We start from the raw sequence: 21,486 nt of genomic DNA on the forward strand, positions 1-21,486 counted from the left end.
AGATAGACCTGAAAAAAACAAACATCTGCGTGGTATAAACAATGTCGTACACTTAAAAAGCAGCGGTTTTCCTTTCACCTACGTGTGGATAAACTTTGGCTGAAGTAGGCATGGAGAAGTTCCTTCATATAGCTCCTCACTCTCTGGCTCTGGTGCTGTCGCAGGTTTGCAGAGAAGATGAGGAGCATTCACCATCATCACCGGCCGTGCTCTCAGTGAAGTTACAGCATCACAGCGGCTACGAGGTCTTCGCCAATTTCAAAGCCGTAAACATGCAGCATTTCTGGAACAAGGCGCTGACACACGCGCTCTCCGAAGTCTTCTTCCTGGGCTGGATAGATGAGCATGTGCTGCTGATCCAGGGCAAAGAAGTTCACCTCCAAGTCCTCAGGAACGGATGGACCAGGCGGACACTAAAACCACCACAGGGCTTTGACATCAAGTGCATAGGTGAGTATGTTTGTCCCTCTTGTCATTTAAGTACAAATTGAAAACAGTGACGCTACATTTACAGCAACACTATTAACCTAAACTGGAAACATTACAGAGCCATAAACAGAAAAGTGCGTGATTCCACTTAATCTTTATTCCACGTGGCTGTGTGTAGAGATCAGGTGGTTGGGTTGAGGCAGGACACTGAGCCTTTAAGAATTATTCGTATGTTTGGAGGCAAAGCTTTTTTGATCTTTTTTCTGTTCAGTTTGGAAATTTGACTTGCAGGATAACAAAAAATACACATCACAACAGACTGACCCATCAGTAAAGCAGACTTTATATATAAGTATAAAATTGAATGAAAATGGGTAAATCTTGGCTTCTATTCACTCAGTCTGTCAAAAGGACTTGATCAGGTCACCTAAACATGATATATGCAGGGAGTAGACTACATAATTAAAGTCAAATTTGAACCCACCATCATATGCATTTTGTTTTCCAGCATTCTCCATGTATAATGTCTAAAGCTGTAGGCTTGACTTTTGGTCTTGGATTTGCTGACAGACTTGTCTGAGATTTGTCTGAGACTTGCAACTGACTTGAAATAAAAATTGAAAGTCTTAATCCCAACACTGTAAAGTCCAATAAAGGAACAATGAAAAATAAATAAAACGGCATGAGGGAGGCTTTACATAGCTGCCTGTCTATTTATAATGGCCCTGCATGGAAAATGCTTGGTTAAGGACTTGTTTTCTGGTACATAAAAAAACCTTAGCAACGCAGCTTTGTAAAGAAAGTGTTAGAGAGCTGTGGTTTTGTAATGGTTAGCACTCAAAGACCTGAGATACTTGCAAGTGTTTTGCAGTTTGCTTATGAAGACTAGAGACTTGTCTTGGACATGAGCCAAGGGATTTAAAAACAGTCTCTGTCACTAAGCAATGCACAGATCCAACCTTGCCTCTACCAATACCTTAACTCAGAATATCAATACTAGTTAATCTAATAATAGTTTAAATCTGTTTACCTCACTACACAGAGCTCACTGGAATAGTTTTCATATACATCCAGATTTATTTTCTGTTTGTGACTCTTAAGAGTTCAGCTGGTTGTTTCATGCAGATTTCCACACCTCTTTAATTGCTGGTAAATGCTGAGGATTAGCATTGAACCTCATATGACCCTCCTCTCTGTAATTGTGAGCTAAACATTTTCCCCTGAGGTTTTCATATGATACCATGAGTATGTGAGTTCTGCTGGCAGGTTGCATGAAGCCAGTTGTATCTAGTCTAGAGTAAAGAAGGAGTTTAGGCAGCATCTCGCTTCATAACCGCAGCTACTTCATGTCATGTGAGCTTATGCATTCAGATAGAAGAGCCAGGACTGAAGCCCGGCTCTACTGCAGTTCAACATTCCTACACTCATACTCATCAAGATCGTAATTCATTGTATGCGCTGGTACAGGTTAGGACGACTTGAAATTGTCAGCAAGTCTAACCATTGCACCCATCATACTACCCTCACAACTTTCTCTGCGACTATGTGTGCGTGCAAACGAGATAGAGGCGTGCAGCATGTAACAGATCATCTTATTTCTGTTTGTTTCACAGCAGAGCTTTGGTTTGGATCATCTGTTCCATCAGCGAGCTGCATCAAACTGCAGCAGAGAAAACACAAAAGGTTAGGGAGTAGAATGGAGGGATGATGAAGACATGTAGAAGTCTTACATTTTCAGTACTTGTTTGTTCGCTTAATCAGTCATTGTGTAAAGCTGACTGACACACTGCATCTAAATGAAAGCATGGCCAATATCGCTAAAGTTTACTTAATGCATTAGTCCTGGAATCAAAGGGATAAAAATAAACTTACCAGGGTTTTCCGAAGTGTTTTTATAGGGAAGGAAAAAACTAATACGCTGTTCATGAAAAGCAACACGAGCTTTCCAGAGAGAAGAGCAGCAGTGTTACGTCATGCAGTAAATGCAGTATATTTAAAGCTGCGCTCATCTGTGTTTTTAAATTAACAACAGGTCAGATGACTTTGTGTAATGTGAAAGGTGTTGCTTGTAGTGACAAAGAGCACAGAGATTCTGCAGCTTCCCTCAACTCTAAAGAGCGTTTTAGCGTCTTTCAGCTAATTTTGAGATTAGCCACTTTATATTTGTGTCAACTCAACCTGTGCAGCTTCTGCAAATGTACAACATCATTTTCACTGAACTGTAAATTTGAAGGTGTATTGAAACTCTTCCGTGGCTCTGTGTATGTTATCAGTATTCTACATTACAGCTGCTAGTCGCTGATTGTATTGAGCTGAAAAGTTCAATACCTGCTGTACCTTAAGGTCTATTATAGTCCAAAGTATATCTTAAGATAGTTGATTATTTGAAGCTGATTTCTTTCTGTGTCTGCCCATTAGAAGAGGTGACGTAGCTTCACTGACACTACAGAAGCAAACACTGATAAGCACTGGAATGTTTGTCTTATAGCTAATAACTCACCAGACTCTATAATGCTCTATAATGCCTAAACCAACAGAGCTTATATGCTGCTGGTGCAGATGGAAATGACAGACTGATGAATTTTTTGTATCAGATAAGTTTTTCACAACTAGGCTCGTAATCTAGGATAGATATTAACCTGGAAAATGTTTGTTGTGTTGAAACGCATGTAACAGTCAGTTTTTCATACTCACCTGTGTGCTGGACACATTTATTGGACAGCATAATCTGTCTTAAGTTTAATAGTAAGCTCATGTGAATTCAACTAGTAGTTACATTTTAAACCATTTTGCCTCTTTGAGATCACGTGAAACAACTCCCACATGCAAAACATTCCTGTAACTCAGATCACTTTGGTGGATCAAAAAGTCCTCATATTTTTCAATTCCTGTTGCAGTTTTTCTTTTTATGGAAAATGTCCTACAGTAACAATAACATTATACAGATGAAAACCAGTGCAGTATTGATTTTCTAGTGTGAGCTGCAAGTTGTTGTGTGACTCATTTTCTAAGCTGTGGAGTCAAGATGTTAGTTTGTGAGACAAGTTCAAACAAAGTTCAGACAAATACTATTTATTAACTATGTTTGTGCTCAGTATTTGGAATATTGTGCACTTGCAAAATAACAGGAGATTATTGTATTTTATAAACAAGGTTCTGGACAAATAAATGCATCTGTAAAAGGCTTTTTATGGACATGCCGTGTACAAAAAAACTCACAGACTCTCAGGTATTATTGAGTCTGCGGTGAAACAGGGATTGATTAAAAAGCGTTGTCACTTAAAAATAAAACCCTTACCGTAGTTTTGTAAAGTCTTAGCAGGGACAATAATATTGTTTTGAAGTGCATTTTAATGTCAGGCTGCTACACACATAACTACATTTTCACATACTCCAGATTATCCACCAAACTGCCTGAGAATGTTTGATTAGGGCTGAGAGCCAAAAAGGAGCTGGATTAATACATTTATACAAAAGTTGTGTTTTTTCAACTGTGTGGAAACAAAGTGTTTTTTAATACTGACAAGTCAATCTGATTAACTGAGGGACTTTGTATCCGTTAGCAGACTATAAACAATGGGCTGGGAGGAGTGTGTGCTCCTAAGGAAGGAAAAGTGGAGCATTTGTTCAGGAAAAACACTATTGCACTGCATTCCCTGCTATAGCCCACTCCTCCATTGGAAGGAAAGGGAGGGTCCCAACAGAGAATTGGGGGAAATGTTTGACGCAGCAGAGATTTGTTGCCGTATATCTTTATGTCAGATCAGGATGTGTTATGTCGGCTGCTGTGGCAAAAAAACGCTTTGGTCTCTTTGTTCAGTGTTTGGCCTTAAGAGTGGATTTCTAAGAGAAGCGCGTTTTTAAAATGGTCCACTGGAGGGCAGACCACCGGCAAAAAATGGAAGTTGGTTGAGGTTGTAAAGTGGCACAAATCCTTCAGTGTTGGACCGTTCATACTGGCTAACTGCTAATATAAACAGCAGGATAGTATTATTCATGCTCCCCAGAAGATGAATCCTAGTAAATCTGCTAACTAGAAATCCTCTGACTTTCCATCTAGCACCATCCTCAGGTCACATTTTTAGTTTTATCCAGGACTAAAACTACTGACATTCTAATGTTAGCGTGCTAACACACTAAAATAAGACAGGTAATATGGTAAACATTATACCTGCTAAACATCAGCATTGTCACTGTGAGCATGTTAGCATGGTGATGTTAGCGTTTAGCTCAGAGCACAGCTGTGGCTAAGTAGAGCTTCACGGAGCTGTGCGGCTGAACACTCTTAGTCTCATTTTTAACTAGGTCATGGACTCTAAGACCATGACGCTTGGTAAATCTATGATGGTGCGCATCAATAATAGATCATATTAATCTCCTCTAGGGCTGCAATGAACAAATTATTTTCATTATCAAATTAAATTGCTGTATTTTTCTTCAATTAATTGGTTAATGTTTTTGTCTATAAGATGTCAGAAGATAGTGAAAAAAATCTTATTATAGGTCCCATAGCTCAAAGCCATGTCTTCAGATTTCTGCTTGTATCTGGCCAAGAGTCCTAAACCCAAAGGCATTTAAATCACTGCCATAAATGACATAAATGATCAATCAGTTATTAAAATAGTTGCTGAGTAAGTTTCTGTCGATTGATTTGTCAATTAATCCACTAATCATTCCAGCTCTAATTGCACATTTTCACATTTGGTGTAACCAGGATTTTCTAACAAAAATTGAAATCATTGTAGTCACTACACATAGATACATGTATTTAAAAAAAACCCTCAGGATATGATGCTGTTTTGTGTGTTGATGGATGTCATATTTCCAGCAGCGATGCAGGAGTATTTTCTGTCCATGTAACAGACAGTCAGTCCTCGTCTATGTGGTGTCTGTCTGCTTTCTATCTTGAGTAACTGGCTCTTTAAGGGACCAGCACTCAAAGGTAACAGCTATGAGATCATCGGCTTGCGTCGTCATGGCAACAAAGGCTGTTGCAGCACTACTGAGAAATAAAATGGCTGGCGTGGTGTCGCTCTCCCTCCTCCCCCTCCTCCTCCTCCTCCTCCTCACCCCTCCTTCCTTTCCCTTCCTCTCCTCTTTCTCTTTGGTATCAGTGAACTGGAGCAGATTGGTTGTGACACTGTCCCCCCTCCACCCGTGCCCCGTCCTGCCCTCTCACTTTGCTCCTTATTCTGTCCCTCCAACCGTCCATTCACACTCCACACATGTGAGTCAGCAGGAGTCTGCAGCAAGCAGGAGCTGCCACTCTGGACATGATTAAGGTGATGCTTTGGGGTTTTTTTCTACGGGGAGTTCAGCTGTTGTCCCAACAGTTTAGTTAGTGAATCAACCGGTGGAAAGCACTGATGAGACGGGCACAAATCAACACCTTTAAAATGATTTCCTTCCGGTAGTGGCTCTGTCAAGTCTTCAGATTTGGTCTTAGAGTCAGGGGAGACACAGAAAGAGGATGGATGGTGGTTAAAGGGGCCCCTCATCCTTCAAGAGCAGAGCTACTAATACAGAGAGGGTGAGGATGGAAATTTAGCCAAAGATTCAGAGCTCTTCCCATTCCCTGGACATCACCTCAGGGCCGGAAAATTTAAAACATTTTTATTTGTCTGTGTGTGTGTGTGTGTGTGTGTGTGTGTGTTTCGCTCTGTTGATATTTGCTCTCCTCTCTGCCTTATGTATGTCCTCGATATCTCTCTCTCTCTCTCTCTCTCTCTATCTCTCTCTCTCTCTCTCTCTCTCTCTCCCTCTCTCTCACGCACACCCCCCTCCTCCTCCTCCTCCTCCTCCCCCTCCCCTCAGCCTCAATCACCCAGACACAGACGCATGCATGCTCACGCAGAATCGCGCGCAGCAGGCGGATGCGCGCATACACACTCTCTCTCTCTCTCCCTCTCTCTCACACTCACACACACACACACACATACACACACACACACACACACACACACACACACACACACATACACGCACACACACACACACACACACACACACACACACACACACACACATACTCACACACCCTTCCTGGAGGTGCTGGGAGCAGCTGCAGCATTAGCGTTGAAAGAGATTTGCCGTTCACTGGAGTTTGCATCCCCCCTGTTAATGAATGGATGCTACGGCGATCGGCTCAGGAGCTTCTTCCGTTGGATTGCGGGAAACGGTGGATATCTATTCTTGAATTTATTTATTTATTTCTATGCTCTCCATTTTTTTCTCCCCACCCTCTCCTGGTGTGCTGTTGTCGAAAGGACGATGGGGTCTTGTGCTTGATCGGATAAAGATGGAGGTGAACGTGGCGTCTCCGGTGCTTGGCATACTATTGAGGTTTCACTGCCCATTAGGGTGAATGGAGCTTTTATTTCTGTTTTTTTTTTTTTTTCAAGTGGGCTCTTTTGTTTTCCGGGGATCGGCCGAGCACTCCTGTGGTGAATTGAGCTATTGTCGAAGACTGGGCCTCTTAAAGCTTTGAATCTTTGACCATCCATCCATCCCCTCCCTTCTTTCCCCTGTTACCTTCTACTCAAAAGGAACAAGCGGATCCCAAAACGTCCACTGAAATCTCTCCTCACCGTCCTCCTTGCTTCCAATGCCCCATTTCCCTCATCTCTACCCGTGCCCCCCCCACCTCTCTCCTGCTCCCTCCTCCCACATCAGAGCGGCTACGTAATGTGCCTCCCTACGCATGCAAATGGGGATGCTACAAATGGTGGCTGGGACTGATGCCGATGAAAGGGTGATGCCTCGCGCAATCACCTGCACCTCTGCCACTGCTGCCACCGCTCCAGATCAGCCTGGGAGAGCCCAGCAGCCGATGACAACCACCCACAGTGTGAACACAGTCGTTTGTAGCTTGCTTGTGGATGTAAATGAGACGTGTGTATGTGTGTGAAGGTGCACACTGGTTCTTGCCATGTCTGGTGTGTGATCGCTCTAGCGGGACGTTCTTACTGATGCGGGGGAGGCACTGAGCCTGAGGTTGGTCAACCTCCCCCTGCACATCCCTCCCCCCCTCCCTTCCCCACCTCCCTCCTTCCTTCCCCGTCCTCCCCATTCTCCCTGCCTCCACTCCACCTTACCCCAGAAGCCCCCGGGGGGTGAAGGCCACCTGGTAAAGGGGTCACGATGAAGAAGAACCGCAGCAACAATCTGCGGCGGGCCTGGCCCAGCTCGGAGCTTACTGAACGCCCGCTGGAGCACAACCTCTCTCGTAGTGAGAAAGACATCCGTGTGCAGAAGCAGCATCTTCCTCCCCCTCCTCCTCCTCATTTCTCTCCGTCCCCACCAAGTTATCGTGCGCCAGGTGAGTCAGACACTCCCACCAGGACAAGCTCCACCCTCTCTACGCAGAGTTTGCAAAGACACCGTTTGATTTGGGGGCAAAGGGCAGAGTTGAAAGAGTATTCAAGTAGGAAATCTTGATAACTTTCCCTTTTCTTTACTTTCCCACTGTATTTAATCTCATTATAGGGCCTATTGCACATTTGGCTCGTTTCAAAATTCATTTAACTGTATCTCAGTGGGTCCGAATCTCTGTAACTTTCTTACTTTCAGACACATTTTCCTATTTCTTTCATATGCACTGACCCATATGTTAAAACAGATAAAAGCAATGGTAAAAAACAATGAAAAAATGTACATTTGCCAGTTTTTTACCATTTAAACGTTTTTTTAATCATAAATAATATTTTCCTGAATTGCCAAAAGTTCAGTAGTTGTGGGATTGCTTCACCCTAGTGTCAAATTTTGTGACAGGTTCATGTTTTGTGTTTGTTGAGATTGCAAAAGGGCTTCATATCGTATCAGCAGTACTTCGTGATATGAAAATCACATCCTTTCAGTCCCTTTTATTATAAATACTTGCATATTTTTCTGCTGTCTATCTTTCTTGTTCATTGTAAGATGTGAAACATAAACACTGCAAACTCATTCCCCCACTCCTTGGGGATTTTTTTATAACCCCCCCCCCCCCCCCCAAAAAAAAAAAAAACCCAAAACATACTATAACAGCAGAAGATGGTGATTTTCTCTTGTACTGATTCACTGGCAGATCCAGCTTTTCTCATGTTTACTAGAAACCGAGTAAAGCTTTGTAAAGCCACATAAAGCTTGAGGGGCTGTGATACTAAGCAGAGATAACGTCATCGTGTTGCTTAACTGACCATTCAGCAGAGTGCGGTGAGGAGGCAGGGCCCTGCACAGACAGCACAGGTAAGAGCTGTGAGCAGTAACGGACAACGAAACTTTAAAACTGTCATCAATCACACAAAATTAATTCTGTAGACTACCTGTGAATTTTAGAAAACATTATTAGATTATTATAAATTATTGTTATTGACAGATTAGAAATCAAAAATGGCAGGTTTGATGTTACAGCTTCTACATCGTGTGGTGTGATTCTATTGATCACCAGATTTAGGTCAGAGGAGAGGGTCACTACAGCACAGATGCTGCAGCGGCGGATCCAGTGTGTCGCTTTACAACCTTTCAGTAGGGCAGATGTTTGCTCTCAGAGGGGCTTGAAGCCGGGCCGGCTGGTTGTAGGATGATCTCACTACTCACTACTGCTGACAGCAAAGCCAGCTTAATTCAACAAAGGCAACAGAGAATTTCTGTATGTAAGCTCTGAATGTGGCGCTAAAGTCTGTCACATTGTTACATTTCAAACATTTTGACTTGCTGTGGGATTGTGCAAGCTTCCTTTTCTGTTTGTCAGATGATGTGAATCGGATAAAGAGGTGGCAAAGATTCAGGTGATCTCACGCTACGGCTACGGCTGCTGCTGCAGCAGCAGCTGCCTCGTTTTGCTAACCTATGAGAAACAGGAGGAATGAGAGGCTAAGGAGGCACAGAGAGGAGGGGTGGAGCCGTTCCAGGCAGCATGCAAACTGCTGCTGTTTGACCATTACATCATAGCTTCACACGCTGCGCCTGCTGTTCATTCATGATCTAACAGTTGTGCTTGTGCCTCCTCCTCCTCCTCCTCCTCCTCCTCCTCCTCCTGCAGGTGACGTGTCTCCGATCAGTATGTCACCCATCAGCCAGTCACAGTTCATCCCACTGGGGGAGATCTTGTGCCTGGCCATCTCTGCTATGAACTCTGCCAAAAAGCCTGTCAACCAGGAGGCTCTGGTGGAGCACCTCACTGCCAGCTTCCCAGGTATGATCCTCTCACCTTGTTCCTGAAGTGGGACAGCATTAAAGTATGCAGAACACGAATACATTATGGGACTTATGTTGTTGGAAAAGCAGCAGCGTCCATAAATACTAAGGTAGAAATATTGATTTTTGTGTGTCGTACCTTAGTTTGTTCATCACCCTTTTACTAAATTCACTAAGCCAAAGATTTAACCACTTTAAGTTTTATATCCCAAACACATGTACTGTAGAGGCCAGGTTCAGAGAGCAAAGTAAAGCTCTATGTAGCATTTAAACATCTATTGATCTCACTTATTGGGTTCCTGACACATTTCAGAGATTAATGAAGAATTGAGATATTTCAGTGCTTAAAATCTTGCAAACAGCATCATAATGTTTCGACTGGAATGAAATGATAAGTCGATTGAGCAATTAATTGATTGACAGAAAATGAACTGGCAACTATTTTGATGATCGACAAATCATTTTGTCATTTTTCAGGCGAAAGTTCTGGCTCCCACTTCTCAAATATGAGCGTCTGACACATTTCTTTCTCATGAAATATTGTAAATGAAATATCTTTGTATCTTAGACAGTTGGTTGAATAAAACAGGTGATTTGAAGACGTCAGTTTGGGTTCTGGGAAATTATGATAGACATTTTTCACTATTTTAAAGAGGAAATGATTTATTGATTACAATCTTACACAGATAATAAATCCACAACCTCTCTTAAGCAGTGTTGGTGAAACAAGCTTAAAATGTACTAAACCACAGTAAACATCTTTGGCTCCCTGTTCCATCCTCATTTTTCTGAGGTGACATATCTACATGTTGATTAATGTGACATTGAAAAAAGTATTAATGATTCTGTATTGTGGATGATCTGAACCTTTTTAACTGAACAAAAATACCCAGATAAGCATTAATTGTTGAACTTAAATAAATGACACTATGCAAGTAGAATTATCTATGTTGTTATTATTTTCTTCTTATTATATTATCTCTTCTTGAGAAGCTGAGGGCTTTTAATTGATTGCAGCCCTAAATCAGAACTTTCTGATCATTTTGTAATTTTCTTTTGAGTATGGTCTGTTTTTTACTGTCTCCAAATCATCCCTCTACTCCAACAAAATGTTCACAGTGTCCTGTTTTTAACAGTTTAACATAACATATGCAATATTTTAATAGTAACTATTACCTTTACCAAAGTGTGTAAAACATTTATTTTCAGTATTATTCTCAAACAATATTGGTGAAATAGCCTAAAATGCACAAAAGCACAGTGAACATTTTCAGCTCCCTAACACAAGGTGTAAGAGCACAGGTTTAACCACTGCATAGCCAGGTTGTCAGTTTTTAATGGGTTGCATATTCTTCAAATGTATCTTTTCTTCTATACAGTACCAGAGTGGAAAGGAGTTGAACTTATAAGTTGCATCATTTCTGTGTAAAAAAATTACACAGGGGTGATGTAATGTCAGGCAACACATGGTCTTGCAAGACAATGGTTATGAATGGGGTTTAGTTAATGTTGATTTGGTCATTTACAGTATATTAAGTCTATCAGGTGACTCATGCTATATATAAAACATAATTTTCCTTTTGATGTTGTAAAATAAGTACAAAATAGACCTTTGATCATTCTCCTCATTTTTAGAGGATTATGAAAAAATTAAAAGGACATTTTATAATTATTAATGATAAAAAAATAAAAGGGAAGATTCCAATAAACAGCCGTTAATAAACTCTGATGTAACCACCAGTGTGTTTTATCTGTGAAGTTGATTTGTGAGATCCCAAAAATTCCAAAAAGATGCTAAGTACTAAATATGTATGACTGAATCGGTTTAGGGGAAATAGGTATAAAACTTAGCATGAGACATCTAGAATATTTCCATGTTGGAATGGTGCATATATAATCCACTGGTTTGGCAATTTGGCTTCAATTAACATGTTGGAATAGAAGATATATTTACCATGTATACAGTATGTGATACTGTCATACACTTGGGAGATTTTGTGTTTGTTTGTGATGTGAGAAATGTGATGGGTACATTAATGGGAAATTGTTTCTGAGGTTGAAAAATACTATGGATTAGATCATCAGAAGATTATTAGCAGGCAATTTTGCATTCATGATGTGACCATTAATCAGGTCCAATTAAACTGAGGTGTTTTTTCTGGAGACCTCACCATGATTATCTGATAGCAGTTCTCACACAGAGACATTTCTTAAAATATGACCTGTTCGTTTTCATTACCAAATTGTTCCAAGGTGGCAACAAAATGTTCACAATGTCCTGTATTTAAACTATTGTAATATAAATCACATCACTTAAAAATGAGTACATAAAACTGTGAATCAACTCAGTGTAATCTGTTCCCTGCAGGCGTGCCTACACCCAGCTCAGAGGTTCTGCGACATACTCTGAACATGCTGGTGCGAGAGAGGAAGATCTACCCAACTCCAGAGGGCTACTTCATTGTCACTCCCCAAACCTACTTTATCACTCCCTCCCTCATCAGATCCAACAACAAGTGGTATCACCTTGATGATCGGCTGCCAGAGCGCCAACCGCAACAACAACAGCAGCAACAACAACAACAACAACAACAACAACAACAACAGCCGCAGCAGCAGCAGCAACCTCAGCAATGCACTTCGCCTCAGTCTGGCAATGTCACACCATCTACACCTGGCTGCCTGAGAGAGAGGCCTCCTCGCAAGAATCACAATGACTCATACAATTCCTATCGCGAAGACCCCTCCAGACTTCACGCCTCTGCGCTCCAAAGTAAGTCACCAAAGGAGCACAGGGGAGATTCCTATCAAAGTAAGCCACCCAAGGATCACAACGGCGGGGAACCTCCACCGAGCACGTCAGCCAAGGAGCACCGAGGAGAACCACCTTCATACCCCTACCCCCCACTTCCCACCTCCCCTCCTGTCCAGCAGCAACCGCCGCCTCAAGATCCAGCCGATAAGAGCAAAAGCATCACTTCTTTCCCTTATAAAACTGACACTCTGACCAAAAAGAAAGAAGGAAGTGGTGGCAACGGAACTGGCGAGAAGCAATCCAAAAGGTTTGGACTCAGGCTCTTCAGACTGAGTTTCAAGAAGGACAAAATGCGGCAGCTGGCCACCTTCTCAGCCCAGTTCCCCCCAGAGGAGTGGCCTCTTCGTGACGAGGATGTGCCAACCACACCCATTCCCCGCGAGGTGGAGATGGAGATCATCCGCCGAATCAACCCCGACCTAACAGTGGAGAATGTGGCAAGGCACACGGCTGTGATGAAGAGGCTGGAGGAAGAGCGTACGCAGAAGAACAAGGCGGGGTCTTCAGCCCAGCACAGTGCACGCAGCAGGAGGGGGAGGGGCCACCGGAGGGCTCCACATGGTAAGTCCCGCTCTCATAGCAAACCCCGGACCTCTAGGGGAGACCCATCTGAGGGTTCAAACTGGGACCTCGTGTTCATGGAAAGAGATTACCGCTTCTTTAGCCACTCGTTAGTTCGCTCGCCTCGGGAGGCCATGTACACCTTGGAGCGCAGGCGAAGTGGAGGTGCAACATACCTGGTCCACAGCAACCCCAACATTACTGAATCGTACTGCCCTGTTACCCCCGAGTGGGACGTGTCTGGGGAGCTAGCCAAGAGACGGACAGAGATGCCCTTCCCAGAGCCGTCACGTGGAACGTGCCAGTCCAGAGTGCAAAGAAGTCACAGTCACAATCAGGACAGGAAGTCGCGTCATGAGAGGTCCGATCAAGCTAAAGAACGATCTCGGTCCATGGACAACTCTCTCAAGGGCCTGTCACTGGGTGCGCCAGAAGACTTTGAACCCAGTCTGGAGGAGCGTAGTCATTACTACACTGATGACGGCACCCTGCGGGCCACGCAGAAGTCCTCCCACTACTCAAGGATTATGTTCTCTGCTGCTAAGTTCCACTCTGATTTTAATGTGCCTGATTTGGGGAAAGGGAGTTTGGACGAGTCAAGGATCCGGAGTACGATGGAGAGGAACAAAAGCAGAGACAGCTTGCCAACGTACAATGAGCTAATGGGACTTTCTCCTAAGCCCTCAACAGATGAGTACTTCCAGTGCAATACGTCAAATGAAACAATCCTAACTGCCCCTTCGCCTCAGGCAAAATCAGAATATGACACATTAACCTCATCAGGGGGACTCCGAAAGGGCTCTCCGGCTGACCGCCAAACGCCTCACCTCACCTCTCCACATACGATGGAGTACAAAGAGGACTTGTCGGCAGCAAAGGGACAAAACGGCTCGGTGCGACTGACACCAAGCCAGACGCCAGAGCCGGTGCAAAATGCCCGTTTGACGCCACACCAACACAATGTAGATCCCGGAGGGGGAGGAGGCGGTATGGTGATCAAGAGGAAAGAGATCTTCAGCAAGGACACTTTGTTCAAACCTCCACACAATGCCTTGTCCACAGGCTACGTGGACAGCAGCTACACCAAGTCCGGCACATTGCGGAAAGCCTCACATGCCAAATCAACAGAGGCCCTAGACAATCCTGAGCCCCAGCAGCCTTCCAATTCAGCCACTTCCTCAGCGTCACCTGCAGTTTTACAGGGCTGCTTAGAGCCAACAGTCCCCTCCGCCTCCTTTGACTATTATAATGTATCAGATGATGAGGAAGAAGAAGAGGCAGAGGAGGACTCGCACAAAGAGTTGGCGACAACAGAGGACAACAAAGACCACGGGGAAGTGGGTGGTAACGGTGGAGGCGGCGGTGGTGGTGGGGAGGGAACCATGCAGTGGCTCCTAGAGCGAGAGAAGGACCATGATCTGCAGCGGAAACTGGAGACCAATCTGACCTTACTCAGCCCCAAGGAGACGGAGAACAGCAGCAGTCAGAAGTCGGCCCACTCTGCCCGTTTGGACAGCATGGACAGCAGCAGTGTCACAGTGGACAGTGGATTCAACTCCCCCAGGTACGTGCAAAAATGAACTGTGTGTTACATAAAACTGTTTTGGATACATAAGTAGAACACAGTAGGACCAAATATATTCCAAAATTTTTAAACTCTTTTTGCACCCCAGAGCTAAAGGAAAGGTGTCATGGTGGTAACTCTGGAGGCTCTTATTCTTATTCTCATTCTTATAAATGTATAAATGTATTCACTGTAGCTGGTGATGTATCCAAAGTGAAATGATTGACCCATCTATCAGAACAGAGGATAGGAGGCTGGATTATGTAGTTACAGTACAATTCAGGTCTTAACTTTATGTGTATGTTGAGGTCTTAGGGTACACAGTCCGGACGTGGACACTGAATAGGCAGAATTGTACATCTGGACGTCATTACGGTTCTCATCTTAAGAGCATCTTTATATGGCTTGTTCCAATTGTGCTGTTTTATGACATAATTGGTCAGTCAAGGCATCCCGGCAGCCAAGTGGTAAGGAAGCATTTCATGCAATAACAATGTCCATGGTTCAACTCTACCCAGGGATCTTTTTTACATGTCACCCCTCACCTCTTCCCATGTTTCCTGTCCACTCTTCTTTTGCTAAAGCAGCCCCAGCTTCCTGCTTTAACAGCAGTCCAATAATAGTTCTCACAGCAAAATCCATCACAAGTCTAGGCATACAGTATGTTGTTTTCAATCAGAGGTGTCCAGCAGTTTTACGCTCACATACCATTGTACCAGTTTCCATCCTGGGTTGTGGTTTTGGGTAAAGCACACACCTACGACTGTTAATATGGAAATTAATGTGTGGCCACCCTCACAATGTGAAACACAGATTCTGACGACTTTCATTACAAAGATGAAAGTCTTATAAAAAAAATTCATAACCACCAGATTCATGATGCAAAACATTAAATCTGCATATTTACAAATGATTAATTACATTGATTCTGTTGGTTGGTCTAACTTGAATGACCTGTGAAGTAGTTTAGTAAAGTACACTAGTGACATTTTTTATCCCGATGGAAAAATGACTTTTGAAATTAAGTGTAATAATAACTATATAACAATAAAAGACTATTGTCACAACTTTAAACAATACAGTGATAATAAGAAGCATAAAACAGTAAACTTCATATGAACATGATGAATTGTTTCAACTTCACATTAACAGCTGCAAACAACTGCTTATTGGACAAACAAATGAACTAGCAAGCTATTTCTGCTACTTTAGTGAAACATGTGCACAGTGCAGCAGTTTGTAAAGCACCTCGGCAATAGTTACTTGACAGTTAAAAGACTATTCAATCTATTTACTATTACATTTCCATAACATTGTAGGATTTAATAGCAGCAGAGGCTGACCTATCCTGAGTTTATTCAAAATGCAACTCAGTCACATCTGTCATCAGCCCCCACAATATCTGACAGATATTTCCCTCAGGAGTTGGTAGAGGCCAAAAATAGAACTAAAAGAGGGTGATTATATATTGGACTTAAATTCACCTAATGGTCAGAAACATGACTCCAAATTAATGATAATGTTACTCTACTGTTTCCACTGCCCCCAAGTGGCAAAGAATTTTGTTATTCCAGGTTTAAAGCTTATGCTTAGATTCAGACACTTGCTTTAATCTATTTGTATTATCTATTTTCTATGTATTTGTATATATTTTCAAGATAAATGAAAAATGTTTGAACTGCCTCTCTCTTTCCTGGAAGGAATTTGCTCTGTTTATTAATTTCATTTACTAAATTTGCTTCTTTTCTCAGTCAAAATATGCTTTAAAATAGTTTCTGTGGTATTCCTCTTTCTTACCAAGCACCACTTGTGTTGTACACAATATAAAATTAATTGGTTATTTTAATTCATGGTAGACATTTGACTTTCTTTTCAACTTTCTGTTGTGCAGGACACGTGAAAGCCTTGCATCCAACACATCCAGCATTGTGGAAAGCAATAGACGGCAGAATCCAGCGCTGAGCCCAGGCCACATTGGCACCAGTAGTATGGGACTGCCATTCAGCTTTCGCGCTATCCCAGAGCCCCCCACCACACAGCCTGAGAAACTCCAGAAGTCATCGAACTGCCTGGCCTCCATCACCAGCGTCTGACAGGCAGCACAGACTGAGACCGTGAACGTGGTGGAGGAGAGAGGAAGAGAGGTGTTTCACCATTTTGACCCTCGTTTTCCTCAGCCAACACACACATACATACACATGAAAAAAACACGCACTCACACACACACATCTTCAGACTCCTGAGAATCCATTTACTGGGACTGTTACAAAAACAGGCATGGCTTCAAGAGACTGTTCCCACAGCTTCAAGAACTTTACTGCAAAAAAAGAGAAGAAAAACTACAGAATATCAAGACCACAGGAGGTGAAGAAACCTACCTGAAGTACTTTGATTTTGGTGACATGGACTCTAGTTTGGCTTATATCAAGATTCTTGATTATTGGTATTGGAAAGTAGTAGACTATAGGATTCAAGTTACATTTGGAAATATCAAAAAACTTTTTATATTACTTAACAATACATGTCCAATTAAATGTTCTCCTTCCTGAAATAGCGTCAAGTTCTTCAGGACGATTCAATGTATCAGCACAATGTCGAGACAATAAAAGTTGATCCTGAGAACAACGAATGAAAGATATAAAAACATAAATCAGCTCAGATTTGTGTACCGCAATGCAAATGATGTATGTATACTCGATACTTTTGATATCCTAATTATTATAATGGTGGTATTAAAGATGCTATGTGACCAAAATGATGTTTGGACAAAATGAGCTGCACCTCACATCTCACATGTACATGACAGAACATCACAGGTACTCCACAAAAAAAATCTCACCAAAAGGCCCTGTTCTGGAGCTTTTGATCGTATCATGTGATCTTCCTCAGCAGATAGTTTGCTCAGTTGTCATGGTATTGTAGATGTTGTGAGATTGTTTTGTCAGCTACCGTTAAGAATGAACTTTTCAGTATCATCACAAATACTTGTTTATAAAGAGTAATTCATTTCAAGTTATTAACAGGTTCGTGAGGTCTCAAGCGTGTGGTCAATGTAAAGATTTTGGGTTTGAGTCTGTAATTCTGAGCTTCCTGCTTCTTTTATTTCTGGTTTTCACTGCTATATACTTCAAAAAGTGTAGACATGGTGCATTGTGGGAACTGTAGGCTGAATGAGTAGACTGTGTAACCAGTTTCTATGGATGCAGCTGACTACGCAGTCAAGGATGTTGGAAAACTTCAGATGTGAGTCGATTCATTTCGATTTCATTTTCTATTTTCAGTAGGTAATGGTTCCTAATTAAACTCAGATTGTCCAGAGTCAATTAAGTGATTAGTTAGGCGATTTATAAAAGCAAAAATGGCAAAAACATTTGTTTCAGCTTCTCAGTGAAGATTTTCTGTCTATTTAGGGAATTTTATGGAATCAACACGGGCTTATAATTGATAGTTGCAGCCCTGGTGGACTGTGGGAATTGTAGGCAGAATGAGTAGTCTGTTCGACAACAGTTGCTGCAACAGCAGTATACAGATATGGATGTGAGTTTAAAAAGTTTAAATGGTCAGTTCAACTTAATTTCATTTCCTACTATCATTGAGAAAATAGCTCCCAATTAAGTATTGATACTGGCATCTGTGCATTATACATAATAACCAGTATATTGTCTCTAGAAAGTAATAATAGTTAGAGCTAAAGCGATAAGTCAATCAACAGAAAATTCATCTTTCAACCAAAAGTGCCAGAAATTTCCTGGGTCTAGGTTCTCAAATGTGACGATTTCCTGCTTTTCTTTGTTTTATATTATAGTAAACTGCATTTCTTTGTGTTGGTTGGACAGAGCAAGACTTGAAAGTCAATTTGGGCTTAGGGAAACGGTGATATACATTTTCAGGATTCTCTGACATTTTATAGACAAAACACTGAATAAAAGAAATACTGCTGGGATCAGTTGGTAACTGTGAGACCCAATAAACAAATACTAGTGCTGTCGAGGGGATACAACAAAGTAGCATACTTCATGCACTAGAGCAGCAACATTGTGAAAGCTTTTATTGCAGACATATTTCACGTAGATAAACAATAGTTTTCAACTTTACAGATCTACATCAAGGTTCAAAGGGGTTTAAATTAAAAGATTTGTATTTTAAATTCCACATCGCTCCAGCTCCAACACAAGTTTTGGGTTGATGGTAGAAGTCTCAGTAGTGTTGACCTCAGCAAATAGAAACAAAATTATGTTCTGTGATAGATACGATTAGAGGCAAACTGAGTTGAGATGTTTTTTGTAATTTGGTTAACTGTCAACATTTGTGGATCTAAATTCAATGCTTGTAAATTTCATTTTTTCACACTGAGTTTTGAAACACTCTTTCTGCCAGTCTGAACGAAAATCTACTTGTATCACTTGGCCATTTACGGAAAACAGGTGATCACCTGCTGACGACGCCATTTCTGCCTTTCAAAGTAGAAGCACGTAGTCTTCTATGTGCTGTTTTTTCTCCAAATGAACGAGAAAAGTAAGTTTTATGCCTTACTATAGTATGACTTTTTTATGCCTTTTAATATGCCTGATAATACTATGAATTTTTATGCTTTACTATGCTATGACCTTTTAATACCTTACTATACGATGACTTTTTCACATCTTACTATACCATGACTTTTTTATACCTTGCTATACAATTACTTTTTTTATGCCTTACTATAGTATGACATTCTATATCTTACTATAACATGAATTTTTTAATACCTTCTTATAAAATGACTTTTTTATTCCTTACTATACTATGACTTTTTATACCTTCCTATACAATGACTTTTTCACATCTTACTATAACGTGACTTTTTTATACCTTGCTATTCAATGACTTGTTATGCCTTGCTATACTATGACTTTTTATGTCTTACTATACCATGACTTTTTTATACCTTACTATAATATGTTGTATTTATGACTTTTAATGCCTAACTATACTATGTCGTTTTTATGACTTTTTATGCCTTACTATACTATGAGTTTTTATGACTTTTTATGCCATACTATACTATGTTGTTTTTATGACTTTTTATGCCTTACTATACTATGAATTTTTTATGACTTTTTATGCCTTACTATACTATGACTTTTTATGCCTTACTATACTAGGACTTTTTTATGACTATTTCTGCCTTACTATACTATGACTTTTTATGTTTTGCTATACTATGACTTTTTCATGACTTTTTGTGTCTTACTATACTATGACGTTTTCATGACTTTTTATGCCTTACTATACTATGACTTTTTATGACTTTTTATGCCATACTATACTATGTCGTTTTTATGACTATTTCTGCCTTACTATACTATGATTTTTTATGTTTTGCTATACTATGACTTTTTCATGACTTTTTATGCCTTACTATACTATGACTTTTTTGTGACTTTTTATGCCTTACTATGCCATAACTTTTTATGCCTTACTATGCTATGACTTTTTTATGCCTTTTTATGCCTTACTATACTATGACGTTTTATGACTTACTATACTATGTCGTTGTTTTGACTTTTTATGCCTAGTACTATACTATGACTTTTTCATGACTCATTATGTCTTACTATAATATGACGTTTTCATGACTTTTTATGCCTTACTATAGTATGACTTTTTTGTGACTTTTTATGCCTTACTATGCCATACCTTTTTATGCCTTACTATGCTATGACTTTTTTCTGACTTTTTATGCCTTACTATACTATGACGTTTTATGACTTACTATACTATGTCGTTGTTTTGACTTTTTATGCCTAGTACTATACTATGACTTTTTCATGACTCATTATGTCTTACTATAATATGACGTTTTCATGACTTTTTATGCCTTACTATAGTATGACTTTTTTGTGACTTTTTATGCCTTACTATGCCATACCTTTTTATGCCTTACTATGCTATGACTTTTTTCTGACTTTTTATGCCTTACTATACTATGACGTTTTATGACTTACTATACTATGTCGTTGTTTTGACTTTTTATGCCTAGTACTATACTATGACTTTTTCATGACTCATTATGTCTTACTATAATATGACGTTTTCATGACTTTTTATGCCTTACTATACTATGACGTTTTATGACTTACTATACTATGTCGTTTTTTTGACTTTTTATGCCTAGTACTATACTATGACTTTTTCATGACTCATTATGTCTTACTATAATATGACGTTTTCATGACTTTTTATGCCTTACTATACTATGACTTTTTATGCCTTACTATACTATGACTTTTTATACATTACTATACTATGACTTTTTTATGACTTTTTATGCCTTACTATACTATGTATTTTTATGACTTTTTATGCCTTACTTTACTATGACTTTTTATGCTTTACTATACTATGACGTTTTAATGACTTTTTATGCCTTACTATACTATCACTTTTTTATGACTTTTTATGACTTACGATATTATGACTTTTTTATGACTTTTTATGCCTTACAATACTATGACGTTTTTATGACTTTTTATGACTTTCGATGTTATGACTTTTGTATGACTTTTTATGCCTTACTATACTATGACTTTTTATGCCTTGCTATACTATGACTTTTTCATGACTTTTTATGTCTAACTATACTATGACGTTTTCATGACTTTCCATGCCTTACTATACTATGACTTTTTATGCCTTGCAATACTATGTATTTTTTCTGACTTTTTATGCCATACTATACTATGACGTTTTTATGACATTTTATGCCTTACTATACTATGACTTTTTTATGACTTTTTATGCCTTACTATACTATGACTTTTTTATGACTTTTTATGCCATACTATTCTATGTTGTTTTTATGACTTTTTATGCCTTACTATACTATGACTTTTTATGCCTTACTATACTATGACTTTTTTATGACTTTTTATGCCTTACTATACTATGACTTTTTTAT

The 21,486-nt window shown here is 40.4% G+C and overlaps 1 protein-coding gene across 2 annotated transcripts; it reads left to right on the forward strand.

Annotated features, from left to right (window-relative positions):
* Window positions 1-20: 20 nt before the first annotated feature.
* Window positions 21-17,291, forward strand: LOC111216620 (storkhead-box protein 2-like). Of its 2 annotated transcripts, none has more exons than XM_022738206.1 (4): window positions 21-450; window positions 9,452-9,604; window positions 11,975-14,546; window positions 16,438-17,291. In XM_022738206.1, the coding sequence occupies exons 1-4, from the start codon at window positions 111-113 to the stop codon at window positions 16,637-16,639; spliced, it is 3,267 nt and encodes a 1,088-aa protein (XP_022593927.1). In that variant the 5' UTR covers window positions 21-110; the 3' UTR covers window positions 16,640-17,291. The 2 variants fall into 2 exon arrangements, with proteins under 2 accessions (XP_022593927.1, XP_022593928.1); XM_022738207.1 differs by lacking the exon at window positions 21-450 and adding an exon at window positions 7,570-7,747.
* Window positions 17,292-21,486: the final 4,195 nt, after the last annotated feature.

This window comes from Seriola dumerili, unplaced genomic scaffold, assembly GCF_002260705.1.
Source record: "Seriola dumerili isolate Sdu_G_001 unplaced genomic scaffold, Sdu_1.0 BDQW01000035.1, whole genome shotgun sequence".
In the NCBI taxonomy this organism is placed as follows: domain Eukaryota; kingdom Metazoa; phylum Chordata; class Actinopteri; order Carangiformes; family Carangidae; genus Seriola; species Seriola dumerili.